This window comes from Carettochelys insculpta, chromosome 3, assembly GCF_033958435.1.
Source record: "Carettochelys insculpta isolate YL-2023 chromosome 3, ASM3395843v1, whole genome shotgun sequence".
Taxonomy (NCBI): Eukaryota; Metazoa; Chordata; order Testudines; family Carettochelyidae; genus Carettochelys; species Carettochelys insculpta.
The window spans coordinates 203,089,360-203,104,646 of NC_134139.1; the positions used below are offsets into that span (position 1 = coordinate 203,089,360).

Here is a 15,287-nt window from a genome sequence, read left to right on the forward strand (position 1 = left end):
CCGTGAGCTTTTGTTCTCGTCCCTGTTCAGAAGACTTTCCTCAAGTGCTACTGGAGGCCTGAGAAGCAGCATTCAGAACATTTCACAAACTCAAAATGTAAAAAATTTTGTGGGACAAAAGGGGTGCTGAAAAATTAACTTTCTGGGCCCTTCCTGGGCTGCATTTATTGCTGTCTTGGCAGATGAATTTCAGGTTGTTGCCACAGCCGCAAACTACTTGTTCTGCCAACTGTACATTACTAACATTGGAAAGTGTCCAAACCTAGGAATCTTTTCTAAAAGCATTTGCTTCATACTTTAAATAACAGCCGCCAGGCGTGCTGGGGGATGGGGAGGGGGGGGAGGGCTTAGCTAACGTATGTGATACATTTATGAGATTTCCTGCCTCTTTCTGCCTCCTCCACCATTTTGTGGGACAAAAAATAGTAAGATCCTGCAGAGAAAGAGAGAGAGACAAAGATGATTTTGGGGAGGAAGATCTGAGGAGATGTGATCTCTAAATCTTCAGGAGAGGCACTCTCTTAAAGGCTGACAGTGGGGAAAACTTTCACTAGCGAGTGAACACTTGGCAACAAGAGGCTGAATTGTAGATTGTTTCCATTCATTATGAGTTTACACCTGCTGGCTCCCATAACTTCATAATTTGCAGAGAACTCTGGTATGTGCTCTGCACTCTGTACAGGCTTGCACTCAGGAATTTTCTCACCAAATGTAAAGGGATTTTGCCCCCTACTTTTTAATTTAGAGTGCCTCTGCTGTTCTTATTGCAGGTTCACAGTAACAATTGATAGGAAAAGGAGAAATGTGCTCCCCACCAGGCAGATTATTTTAGTTTGCTTGGACTTTTTTTTTTTTAAATTAAAATTGCAACAATAAAAATGTATTATTGTTTATAACTTTCTCTGTTAGTGCTGTGCTGTTCACTAAAAATTCCAACTGCACCGAGAATTCTGCCATAGTCTGGTCATTGCTGGCACAAGGGTTAAATTCCACAAGTGGGCTTCCAAGGGTTATAAGGAAGAGGGCGAAAAATTGTTCTCCTGGCCTCTGAGGATAGGACAAGAAGCAATGGGCTTAAACTGCAGCAAGGGAGGTTTAGGCTGGACATTAGGAAAAACTTCCTGTCAGGGTGGTTAAACGCTGAAATAAATTGCATAGGGAGGCTGTGGAATCTCCATCACTGGAGATACTTAATCGCAGGTTAGACAGACAGCTACCAGGGATGATCTAGATCCTGATGATCTTGGTCCTGATCCTGATGATCTTGGTCCTGCTGGGAGGACAGGGGACTGGACTTTATGACCTCTTGAGGTCTGTTCCAGTTCTAGTGTTCTCCAATTCTATGATTCCTAACAGACAGGCAACAGGATGCTCAGATGATCTTTTAGGTGCATGTTTGTTGGTTTGTTTGTTTTTTTAAGTCTGGCTTGCTCATCTCGCCCACACACAATCCCTATACATACATACATACATACATACATATATAGAGAGAGATGTGTGTAACACAAGCCAGACTTGATATACCTACGTGTCCATCTGAACACCTGCATCTGGGATTTGGATTTGGAATTCTTGTGTTAATGAACACCTGTTGCAGTGCCTTAGGAGCAGCAGGACAGGAATAAAGAGCGCATAACAAACTAACACATTCTCTCTCTCTCACACACACGTGGGTGTTGTAAAACTAATTAATTCCTTATTGTCATCCCACTGCCAAGTGGGTACATGCCACTTGGGTGTCTGATACCACAAATATGCAGCTTTTCATTCAGGAGAGCGTGCACGCACACTCACTGAGCTGCACCATGCTTACAGACGTCTTAGACGTCATCTGTCCTACACATTAAGCTGCTGATGTGACTCATGAACCCCATGTAGGCCTTGCCCCATTTTGTTGTCAAATGCTCCAGTGTGTAATACAAGCATCAAGTCTCATTCCCATCTCTATCCCCACGGCGTTAACCATGTCCTGGCTGCTATTGCCTAGCTGGGGACCAAGGGCTGTACTTGTGAAAGCTGGGACTGCGCTTCTGAGTGCTGTCATGGGTCACACTAGATGTGCTCACAAGATGCACATGACCCTTTTCCTCAGGCAGATCTTTGGCTTTCCTTGCTCTAAACAGATCACCACCCAAGTCCTCTGGCTCTGCAGTAGATGGTTACAAAGCAAAACCAGAACCTAAGCAATCAGCTGACACTAACTGAGTCTTTGACTGGGGCTATATGAAAATAAAGCCAAGAGAAGATTTGACAGGAGGGAAGAAAACAAACAGCATGCATGTAACATTTAGTACAAATGCAATTATCGAAGAAACTTCTCTTGACAAGAGTGCAAATATACCAACATTTCAGCATCTCTCAATCACCTTCTCATCCTGAATGCCCCTGTAACGAAACACTAAGAAAATGAAGAGAGGAAATTTTATTTCTTCAGCCGTGTGGTGGAGTACCAAATAAGTTGGTAATACAGAGCAGAGCTCAAGGAACAATATTTTAAGTAGTGCTTGTCCTAGTTAATGTTCAGCCCTGCTGTGCAATGTCAAGAAAACTAATGAATATTGAAGTGCCATTAACTAAGAACCTCTTAAGTACTTACCCACTATGAAATTCTTTTCAGATTTCAGCCATGATGTAAATGAAATCTGAAAAGAATCTCCCTGTTTCTTCACAACGACCCTGCAGCTAAGTAACACACAAAACAGTTAAACAGAGATGTTTCACAACTGCCCCCTCCCCTGTTAACTCTAGGGAGTTAGTGGTCTGCATTTCCATTCCTAAAATAATAGTGAGGTGGATCCATGCCAATCACTCCAGCACATATAGCCTAAAATGATGTATTGGCTGAAGCACCAAATAGGACTGAAGTTAGTGCTCACGCATACGTAAGCCAAACATGGTGGTTATGAAATCTTTAACATCTGTTAGAAGGCAACATAATTCATTTCTGAAAACATCCAGCTTTAGCACTGGCAAAAGGAATTGGCTCAAGCACAGGCAAGCCTATCTTACAAATGGGTACAGGGGCATCACAAGGATGATGTGATGGCTACCCTAATAGGGTGCCTCCAGGGATAAATCCATGAGCTAGTAGTGAATGAGCACAGCTGTGGACTATATCTGCTGCAGACTGAGGCAGAAGGACACCATTCTCACTTGTAGGTTCTATATGCAGCACCTATGCCTGGTTTCCTAAACCCTCTGGATTTACATGGAAATCTGCACAGCTCCTAAAGAATACATCCGTGTCTTTCATCTGAGGATCCTAAAGAGCATTTAAAAAATAAACTTGGCCTCACAAAGGTGAAGGACAGAAGAATTACTTCTGTAAAGAAAAATGGCTTCAAATGAAGGGGCGGTGGATCTTTCTCAGCCAGAAACGATAGTTCTCTTCATTTTGTTTATCGTGCTCAGACGCATCAGTAATGGATGGATTGGTAATGCTTAGATTCATTTTGCAGATGGGAAACCCTGTAAGATGAAGTTAAAATACGGAAAAGCGGGGCAGAAAACCGAGATCTCCCGACTCCCAGTCCTATGCTGTAACAAGTAAATCACTGTCCCATAGCCCAGAAACCCTTGGGATGCTAAGCAAAAATTTCATTTATTGGCAAACTGACCTAGAAACACCCCCTTTTTTCTTTAAAGCCTATCTCAGGTGGAAAGCTTGGGGAAAGCATTTTCTTCAGAGAAGCATTATGAATGTCTCTTTCCTCTTTTGAAACAACTAGGGAAACTAACACAAAGTTGGTCTATAAAGACGGTACTGTGTCTCCTTGCTTCAAGTTACATAGGAAAGTTGCCTGATCTAGCAACACAAGCACAAGACTGGGAGCTGGGAAAATATTTCTAAAATCTAAAACCAGCTCCAAAAGCCAGACCCTCAGCCTCTCACCCTATCTGGGGCGTTTACTGAATATGTACCTACCTCACAGTGACATCAGAGAGTCATTAGCTAACATGCCTAATTCTGTAAACTTCACAGTCCTGTTCAAATTAATGGGAATACTCCTAAGAGGAAGGAGGACTCTTAAGACCTGAAACTGAACTCAGTGCTGGTAAAGCACTTCCAGGATAAAGCAGATAACTTCTCAGCACTAGAGTGTGCAGATGTATAGTGCTTACTGGCTCACTCTGGAAATGAAGACATCATCACAAACAGAATATTATGACTTCAAGTAATACTCCTCAAGACCAAATTATTCCTTCTTTCAGGGAAATGACTTACAAGTGGGAGAAGAAAAACTATATGGAAGAGCATTGCCTCTCGTTTCATGGTTATTTTTTGCAACTTAATCGATGCAGCAGAGGCAACCAGAGAATGGCCTGCTGATCAGGCTCACCACCCCAGAAATCAAGGCTTACCTTGTTCCAATCTTTTCATCTGCTGGATCTGGTCAACCGTCTTCTTTAGAATCTTGCATTTGTCTGGTTTGACACTGAGGGTGTCTATGTCCCCAATGTTTGCTGACAGCAGCTCTGCCAGCTCCTCTAAGTACTTGTGCTCCTGCTCCCGGCGTCGCTTTTCATTGCTGTGACAAAACAAATCTCCAGGTTAATAGTTTGCCCACTGCTTCCCGCAAACAGGTACATGTGTATCTAACAGGCATGCGGAAACTTTTCTGCTTAGCAGCAGGACTAAGCAGAAATCTTAATGTCTACAAAATGCAGGATGATTTGGTTCAGGGCCCTTGTTTATTATTATGCAGAATGAGCCACAGAATGAAAGCCCAGGAAGGCATGTACACTGCAGACACAGGTCAAACATTCCTAGAAGGAGACAGTTTGTTAAAAGCCAATGTTGAGGACTTTGCTTATTTCAAAAAGTTATAAACCTGCACAGAACAGCTTGCCTTGCCAAAGCCAGTATTCAAGCTGGTGCAAAACCGCCCTAATTTCACACACAAAGACTCAATAAAGTCTACTGAAGTCAACTAAAAATAAAATTTGAATCACCAGTGGCGGGACTGAGGTGCAAAGCAGTATGGCTATTGGTCTCATGCCAAAAAAATGCTAACAGCAGCTCTGTTCCTTGTGGTCAGAGCCAACGGAGAGGGACAAACACTTGTCCATGAACTCTCTTCCTATTGCAAAATTCGGAGGTGTGGACAAACTGCAAACAGCTGAGCTGTAACTTGGCTCTCCTAAGAGTCACTCTGGAGACATTTCTGTGCCAAAGACCCCATGAGCAGGAAAAGAGTGTAATTAACCGCTCTGTGACACAACCACCCCCGATCACTACCTCTCTACTGGATGGAATCAGAACAAATCAAACACACACCATAGGCCTTATACTACTAACAGGTAATGGGAGATTCTCTTATAGAGACGAAGTAGTAAAAATGTACACGCACACATTATTGGCTAAATAACATTTCTTATAAAAATAGTCAAATCACCTTCCTTGAAATCTTCAGAAGGACACAGAATAATAAATGATTTCAGAAAATACTGTCTAAAAATGATAAATAGTCTAAGAGGAGTAGCCATGTTAGTCTGTAGCATCCCAAAAACTAGGCAGCCCTGTAGCACGTTAAAGACTAACAAACATATTAGGTTATGAGCTTTCTTTGATTAAACCCACTTCTTCAGATGAGTGCAGTAGACACTGAGAATTCAGGGCCCCTTTTTCCCCTTCATCCTTCACCCCCCACACCGAAACACACCCCGGCTACGTAAACCCTGAATGCTAAATGTCTACTCCAATCACCTGAAGTGGGTCTTACCCATAAAAGCTCATGATCTAACAAATTTGTTAGTCTTTCAGTCGTAAAGGACTGCTAGCTATAGGTCTAAAAATGGATTATTCTCAGTCATTAACAAGCTGATGTGACATGAATGGGCTAGGTCACAAGCAAGCCACAATTTTGACACTTTTGAGCTAAAACAAACAATTCCCACATTTAAAAAAATGCTACAAGGTACAGTTATTGGACGGAACAACAGGGAAAATTCAGCCTGCAGAGTGAAAATTCTCTGAGCACCTGGTTGAGTGCCATTCAGCCGTCACAGGAGGTTGTGCAGAGGAACAAGAGAAAATCTGCAAAAAGTGGTCAGATTCATCTTCTGTATGTGGTTGTCCCTCTGTTAGAAGTGGACACACACAATGTTTCTGACCACTATGTCTATAGGTACTTTCATCCCACAATATCCAGCCATCTACACGAGTGGTTCCCAACCCTTCAGTAACATGGCACACTTCAATGAGACAAGCAATTCCATGAGACACCCACTTTTCACTTGCAGGGGTGATGGGGGGAGGTGGCATGAGCATTTAAACTGGGTCCCAGCTCCAACAAGCTCTTGCCCGTCCTGCCCCCTTGCCACAGCAGAATGAAAAGGGGGGATGGCTTCCCAGCAGCCCATTCAGGGCATAAAGCAGCATTTCAGCTGCATCCCAGCGTGAACAGGCTCCTGTGGGGTCAGCATTTCCCCTCGTAGTGGCTCTGGAAAGGGAAAGCAGCACTGGGAGGGGAAATTGACAAATCTCATGCAAGTTGGAACTCTGGCAGCCTAACTGCTTGAGCCCCAGATAGCTCAGGGTCATCAATCCACATATACACCTTCCCACAGTGGCTCTGAAAAGAGCAATGGTGAGGGGAAACTGACAAAATTACCTAGCACACTTGAACAGTTCTCACAGCACACCAGTGTTTCAGCACACCAGCTGAGAACCACTGATCTACACACCCATCCCTCTATACACATAGGAAACTCTATTCACATGCTGCACAGATGTTCTGGGTTTCCAGATTTGTTCTTTTCCTCATTCAGGTCCAACATTACTAACAGCTGCTGCGAGCCCTGACAAGTGTGCACTCCCCTCTGTCCTCTTCTCTGTATCCTGGACTCCCTGTAAACAACCAAAAACAGTTGCACTCAATGCCTAGATGGACCATCATTCCCCTCACTCTCATGGAACTCTGGCTGCTCCCTGGTGCCTCCATCAGACTGAACTTCATCTTCCTATAACTTACTGTTCTCTCTCTTTCCCCGAACTGCTGCACATAGCTTTGAGAAGCCAGCAATGAAAGAAAGTTAACTTTGTGATCAGCTGTTAAAGCAGATCAGCAGCCAGGAAGATTCCCAGAAGAATCTGAAGGGTTTTTTTGAAAAAAAAAAAAAAAAAATCAACTACCCGCCAATGGGCATCTCCATAGTATGGAGAAAATGAATAAAACGTTTGGTCCGGCCACCACAAGCTTGTCAAAACTATATCACCATCATCAATAACCCTGGGCTCAAAGCCCGTTGGTGCCTGATGTCCTTCTCACTATTTCCTTCCATCTTTCCCTGTCCAGCGCAGAGTGGCTTAGTTGCTCCGCACCAATCTACTATATCATCTACCCGTTCTCTGTGGGGTCTGCCTCTCCTATTTGAAACATCCATTACGCTGAATACCAGGGTCTTGATTTTTTGTTCGTTGTTCGTTCTGCAAATATGCCCAAATAGCTGTAGCTTCCATTGTATAACCTTCTGCAGCAGGTTCTCTTTTGGCTGTATCTTTCTATATAATTCCTCACTGGCGACCTTCCACATCCATCCTATTCTCACTTTCTATAACACCTCCTTTCGAATGCCAATATTCTTCTTTTCGAATCTTTCGTTATCACCCATGTCTCAAATCTGTACATGCTGCTGAATATACACGTTTTCAAGACACTCAGCTTCATTCTTAAGCTAATTGCTTTGCTTTTCCAGATCTTATCCATTGCCTTCAAACTCGTTCTTGTTTCACTATTCTAGTCACTATTTCCTTCTTACAGTCTACATCATATGTTATGTTGCCCCTCAGATATGTGAACTTCTTTAGTTAAACTCTCTATTAAGTGACAAGTAACAGGTGACTACTAGGTCTTTTCAGGGAGACAGGTAGCACTGCTCAGTAACTTTTTACAGGATCACACACTGATTGGCTGCTGACTCTGAAGTGCATACATTCATTCTCCCACCCGGCAGCTGCTAATGAAATCACAGTAGCTGCACCATATTCAAGCAAACAGTTAAATGTTTCTATGAACACATGAGGGGCGAGCTTGATTTCCAGCTTCTGCAAAACTATTGGTCTGTCCAGGATATCATCTTGACCTCTTCTTGTAAGCGGCCTCAGTGAAAGCTGAAGTAACTTGTGCTGTAGGAAGTGACCCACTTAAATCAAGGGTAGGACTAACCTGTACCTAATTACATTAGCTCCAGGGATCCAATGCACTTGGCAGGGGCCCGGAGGTACGTGAAACAGAACAGCTATCTGAAAAGAGTGATCTCCCTTCCCCTGCTCTCACATGCATTTAAAAAGAGACGTTCTATTAACATACAGTAATCACTCAACAGAGCACACAGTAAAGAGTCCAATAATTTTTTTTTTGGTAAGTTACCAAAGAGAAATATATGAGGCAAAATGACAAAGGTCAGAAATTTCACAAGTTAAAAAGATAAAAGTTTGAATTAAAGGGAAAAAAGATGGAAGAAAGAAAGAAAAACCATAACACCAAAAATCTAAGAACAGCCATACTGGGTCAGACCAAGGGTCCATCTAGCCAAGGATCCCGTCTTCTTACAGTGGCCTATGCCATGTGCCCCAGATGCTAAATGGGAAATGAAATTTAATGTGGGTAAGTGTAAGGTAATGCACATTGGGAAAAATAACCCCAATTATACATACGATATGATGGGGGCAAATTTAGCTACAACAGATCAGGAAAGGGATTTTGGAATTATAGTGGATAGTTCTCTGAAAACATCCATGCAGTGTGCAGCGGCAGTCAGTAAAGCAAATAGGATGTTAGGAATAATTAAAAAAGGGATAGAAAATATGACAAAGAATATCTTACTTCCCCTTTATAAAACTATGGTACGCCCACATCTTGAGTACTGCGTGCAGATGTGGTCTCCTTACCTCAGAAAAGATATATTGGTGTTAGAAAAGGTTCAGAAAAGGGCAACTAAAACGATTAAAGGTTTGGAACGGGTCCCATATGAGAAGAGGCTAGAGAGACTGGGACTCTTCAGTCTAGAAAAGAGGAGACTGAGGGGCAATATGATAGAGGTATACAAAATCATGAATGGTGTGGAGAAAGTGAATACAGAAAAGTTATTTACTTGTTCCCATAATATAAGAACTAGAGGACACCAAATGAAATTAATGGGTAGCAGGTTCAAAACTAATAAAAAAGTTTTTCTTCACACAGCGCACAGTCAACCTGTGGAACTCCTTCCCAGAGGACGCTGTGAAGACCAGGACTCTAACAGAATTTAAAAAAGAGCTCGATAAATATTTGGAGGTTAGGTCCATAGGTGCCTATTAGCAAGTGGTAAGGTATGGTGACTAGCCTTTTTTCGAAGGCGGGAGATGGATGGCAGGAGACAAATCACTTGATCATTGTCTTCGGTTCACCTCCTCTGGCACACCTGTCATTGGCTACTGTCAGCAGACAGGATACTGGGCTAGATGGACCTTTGGTCTGACCCAGTCTGGCCGTGCTTATGTTCTAAATCTCTGTGTGCAAAAGTAACTAGAGGAAAATCTAGTGGATCACTAAGTCAGTCACAGAAATACCCCACATCCCACACTGAGCCATGCAGATGAATACTGAACAGAAATCAAGTTCATTGCAGTGAGGCATTTTGCAAAACATTCAGACTCACTCAGGTGGGTACTCTTTTGCTTACTAAAGGGCAGGTAAGCACTCAATAGAGTCGAATAGGTATTTCAGTTAAGGTCAAATTAATTTCCTCCCCTCTTTGCGAATCAAATAGGAAAAAGCAGAAAAGCTACATGTTGTGGGTGATCTCATTTGGTGAAGAAAACTTAATGCCACTGTTGCTGTGGCAACTTTCAAGTTGTGGGAGGGAGAACAGACCAATTTTCTCTACATAAAAGCATCAGGAGAATATTATAGCAGTGGGCTGTTCTTTGTGACTCTGGAGCATCATCACAGTAACTGTTAAACGAGGCAGGCTTTTTATACAGGAATTCTGAAATTCAAGTAGCTCTGTAGCATGCTATTCTCCAGCCTTTGAACAAGACGCAGAGCAGGAAGTTGTCTCTGCCAGTCACCAATGGAAGTTAAAACATCTCATTAGCACTTTCTGAAGAGAGTAGGATATAACACCGGGGCACTGGCCAACATTCCCTCTCCTGGTGAAACACATTCCAGAGTCAATCCGTGAGCAAGCTCCGAGTAGCTGCCATGTTTGCCAACAGGTATCCCACTTTGCACTTCGCAAAGTGCTTCTAGATACCTTATGTGGGGAAGGGGGGTGTCTACTTAAATCACACAAAAATCACACAATTTTTGTGGGTTGGCCACAGCACAAATAGCAAATTTGGCAGATGTGTGACACATCCATGACATTTCCTAGTTATACCATGACCAGCCCATGAAAAATGTGATTTCTCCACAGCACTTCTCAAACTAGGGGCCCAGATCCTTAAGGGGGATTGATTGCACGATGCCTCTTGGGGCCCAGAGTACTGGGAAAATGAATATAACTGTCTGCACTCCTGAGTCAGCCACCCATCATTATCTGAAGCTGGAAGACGGCAGCTGCTGGCTCCATGACCAGATCTCAAGGCAGCACAGACCTAACGGTGCCCATATCATGTCACCGTTATTTCTCTGCAGCTGTTGGCCATGGTACTGCCTTCAGTCCTGGGTGTCCAGGCAGCAGACGCTGCTCTCTATTCTGCTTTCAGAGCTGGGCCGATGGAGCATAAAGTTTTGAAAGCAACACTGCTGCTGGCAACTGCAGAGACATAAGGGAACCATAGTATTGCCACCCTCAGGCCAGCTGATAGTGGGGCAGGCAAAGGGTGCAGTTGCCCCAGGGTCCCAGAGCTTCAGGAGGCTCTGACGGAACGTGGAGGGGGGAGGACAGAGATGACTGCCTTAAGCCACGCCCCTTCTGCCTTTGGCCCCACCCCTTCTGAGGTAGGGAGCCAGGCCCTCCCCTACCACATTGGCCACAGGCTTGAGGTGCCTGTTGATCTCCATTGACCACTCTTATTTTTGTGCTGCAGACGCACTGCCTTCAGAGCTGGCTGCCCAGGCACCAGTCACTGCACTCTGCTCTACTGTCAGAGCTGAGCAGCTAGAAACCATATTTCACAGGTGAAGCCATATTTTACAGTCCCCTAGTCAATTTTCATAGCCACATATTTGGTAAACCCCCTATTTACGTGTGAAAGGAGATGTACAATCCATCCTTCTGCCCTGGCCTGCTTGTACTTGGAATAGTCCCAGGGATTTTCTGAGGGAGTGATTATTACAAGAGTGGAGAATAAGCTAGTTAGAAAAGAAAATGCATGGCCGGTTCAGGGGCTTTACTACTGGGCTGTGAGCCAGGTTTCCTAACAAAGAAAGGGGTTATAATAAATATAGGAAACAGAACCATGCACATTCTTGTTTATTTAGGCAATGCAGCCTTCAAAAATTGGCTTACGGGCCTTCTTTCCTCCACAGACACTAGACATGAACTGTACTTGAGGGACAAAGGGTATTCATTTCTAAGGACATGATCTGGCTCCATTGAAACCCCACAATTAATTGGATTGGGCTTTAAAGCACTCTCCATGCATTAGGCAGGCCTAGTAGAAGTGGAGGATTTCTGATTCAAAGACCTGCTATCCAACACAAGGTTGGAATGTCTCACTCCAACGGAAGTCCTGTGGGACCATACAGACTAACCTCTTTATTGGAGCATAAGCTTTTGTGGGCAAAGACCCACTTCATCAGGTGCATCAGATGCCCACAAAAGCTTATGCACCAATAAATGTGTTAGTCTATACGGTTCCACAGGACTTCCCACTGTTTTTGCAAATACAGACTAACACGGCTACCCCGTTGATACTTGTCGCGCCAATGGCAAACATCAGACAGTACTACAGAAGTCTTTGTTAGGGATGGAAAGAAGAGCTGCCAGAAAAGTGTTTCTTTTAAAATTACTGCAGTTTACACCAACTGTGGTGTTTGATTTTTTTAACTTGATAGCATAGCTAGGCTATGAACTCAAGTCAACACTGTAATTAGGTATTGTTGGAAGGCCTGAAAATTCCACAGATGATTCACTGCTAAGAGGAGGGGGGAGATGATCACTAAAAAGGTGAGTAGGAGATCACTGATGTTAACAAATAGAATCATCCTAAGCCTTTTTATTAGATTATTAACCTACTGCCACCTTTATATTTACAGTCTAGAAATGGTCACAACTTCAGTCAAGCATAAAATGTCTAAACATGCGCACCACTGACCAAAAGCACACACTAGTCATTGTCACCGCACACACACTGTGTGAAGATGAGCAAAACAACTTCATGGGTATCAGTGGTACACACTTACCAGTGGCACTAGAAATATAAAATGCCGTGCGTACGTTCCTAACATTCCAACCGAAAAACGAAACAGATCTGGCAGATTCACATCAAGGGTCACGCGGCATGGCCATCATTTTAGCTGCGATGCTCACAATACACTAATCATGACGAAATAAATGTAGGATTTGCATGCCCCTAAGCCAAATGCCAACATCATGGAAAAAACTACCGGAAAGACTACATACAAAGAGTAGATTTCCAGAGCAAGCTGAATTATGAGGGCTGTTTGGACAATCACACGGAAAAGGCTATAGTTTAGACTAAGTTGTCTCCCAAACATACCATGGTGTAAAACAGGGGTGGCCAACCAGTTGGAGACAAAGAGGCAAAAGAGCGGTGGAGAGAGCGCAAAGAGCCACATATAATATATTTATATTTCTATCTGTAGACATATAAAATAAACATAGGTTATATATAGCTATACAAAAATAAATATATAATGCATAGCTCAATGCCCTTCCCATCCCTCCAGAGCCAGACTCCCTCATTCCCCGGCTCCAAATAAATGCCGGCAACTCACCGGAGCTGCCGCTGCCACCACGTGCTTCTCCCACCAAAGCAGTGGGGCACATGCCTACAGCAGGTGCAGCACTCCTGGTGCGTGGCTCTGACAAGCCACATTTGAAGGCTCAAATAGCTGCATGAGGCTTGAGAGCTGTGGGTTGCCCACCCCAGTGTAAAAGAATCTCATCCCCAAGGTCTCTGGAACCTGATAAGAAGATGCATTGCTTGGGCATCCTGTGAGGCATATGCCTTGGCCTGACCTGAAGGATTCACACCCGCCTTTAACATTCTCAAGTAATGGAGTTATCCCAGACCGACAAGAAAGCCCTCTCAAGATCTCCCCATGCCACCAGCGCTCTCAATTTATAAATCAATAAATTAACTTGGATAAATGAGCCCGTATCATCAGTTGCTACCAAAAAGCAAGGAGAGCAGATGGGAAGTTATATTTCCATCATGTTCCCTCTTCCACCACAGCCACTGAGAAAAGCAGAGCTGAGTTCTGGTGGGAAGTGTGAACATTTCTGAGTAGATGAAACCTGCTCCATCTGCTCAAGCAGCCGGGAGAGAACGATGCAGTTAGAATGACAAAGTAACCACGTGGGAGAAATGGATTTGGAACAGAGCACATACCTCTGGGCCAGCGTATCACATGGTGACCCTTTCCTCTTCCGGGAATCAGGGTTAGCAGGGTCTGTTGAACTATCCCCAAGGCCACTCATGTTGACCTACTTTGCACCTGTACATGAAAGAGAAACAGAAATCAAGAAGCTGACCGAGGGAGCAGCTTACAACCAGGTAACAAAGGATTCACATGCAGGAATGCCAAAAAGCAGGAATCCAGCCAGTGACCTCTGAATAGGAAACTAGTCCAGCAGCCAAATACTCTGACTGTTTAACAGCTTCTCCCTCATCTCCCAGCAGAACACATTACTGTCTTCAGCTTCAGTCTTGTCCCACCAACTTGTAAAGAAAGATTCTATAGAAAGCAGCACAAGTGGAGAAAACAGACCACATTACCCTCAAACAGATCACATTACCACCCCTCACACGAGCCCTCACCCTCTCTTCTCTTCTACACAATATGGGCTGAGCTCCCCGAGTTTTCCCTGCCCCCATAACTTTTACATCTGGTTCTTGTATCACTTCCAATGCTCCTTCTCTGGTTTCCCCCTGTACTCCCAAACAACAAGGGTCAGAACAGCAGGCGCTACTCCAGATATGATCCTCACAGGGCACTGCATGCAGGCAGTATCATCTGTCTTGTTCATAGGAGAGTACTCTATAAACAGGGGAGAACTATTTCTGTTTTCACAGTGTGACATTGTTCGGTGATTTTCAGTTCATCCTTCAGCTCCCTCTGGTTTCTCTGATTCACTGGTTTCTATATAGCTGCCCCACCACCTCACACTTGCATTTGTGCTATCTACTCTCTCTCTCTCGGCATGTAGAATCGCAGAATACCAGGACTGGAAGGGACCTTGAGAGGCCATCGAGTCCAGCCTCCTGCCCCTAACTTCACGTTAATTGGAACAACTCATCTTGTTGGCAGTAACACCCCCACCACCCAATTCTTCTCTTCTCCCTTTGCAATTGGACTTTTGTGTTTGGTACCTCTCCTGTGTTGCATCAGTCTTCATCTAAGACCTTCCACTAGTGCAGAGGTTTCCAGCCTGTAGCTGGTACACCACTAGGTGACAGGATGCATGGCAGGTGGCTATCCTCATTTCCGGCGCCATTAAAAGAAGCTTTGTTAAAACATCACTGCATATGAATGCAATTGCTACATATCCTGCAGCAATGTGATGGGATTGTCCATGGAAGGAGGTGAGCTCCATGCGAGAGGATACAGAGACAGCATGTGTACTTTATGCACTTGCTGTATTAAGATGTGGTCTGACATGGGAAAGAACATGCAAATCCTGGCTCAGCAGCTCTCATAAGACTACTAAGCAGTGAGAGTCACAATACTGTAATATCACATTTGCTCCCACTCCCCAATTAGAAGCTTTTACCTACAGTCTTATTATTTGGAACAAAGAAGTGATAAGTGTCCAAATATACCGTCAAGAATGTCCAAAACTGATTGTGATATTCATACCTGGCACTTTCTCCATGTAACATCGGCTGCATTTTATTTTTAATATTATCTATAATACCAAAGCCCTTGGCACACCAATCACAGACTAGAATCCCACTATATTACACGCTGTACAGACAGAAAAAGAGTTTACAATTTAAGACGACAGGAAGAATCAACAGATGGGTACAGCCAGATCAGGGAATACAAGGCATCAACGAGGCAGCATGGTACACAGTGGTCTCTGCACAATGCAACTGTTGTCAAGTTTTTCATAGCCACCAGAGCAAAGGAGACACTTTTCATGGAAGGATCTGAAGGACAAAAAAGCAG

General features: G+C 43.9%; 1 protein-coding gene across 9 annotated transcripts in view; it reads right to left on the reverse strand.

Annotated features, from left to right (window-relative positions):
* NCOA1 (nuclear receptor coactivator 1) overlaps positions 1-15,287 on the reverse strand; it is a 381,969-nt gene that overhangs the window by 125,823 nt on the left and 240,859 nt on the right. For 8 of the 9 annotated variants that reach the window (XM_074991446.1, XM_074991443.1, XM_074991444.1 and 5 more), the window contains 2 exons: positions 13,508-13,613; positions 4,363-4,529 (listed from right to left, as the gene is read on the reverse strand). In XM_074991446.1, the coding sequence (XP_074847547.1) occupies positions 4,363-4,529; positions 13,508-13,596 (256 nt within the window). In that variant the 5' untranslated portion in view covers positions 13,597-13,613. Of the gene's footprint in view, positions 1-4,362; positions 4,530-13,507; positions 13,614-13,726; positions 13,751-15,287 lie in introns of those variants that run through there. The other variant, XM_074991445.1, reaches the window with a different exon arrangement.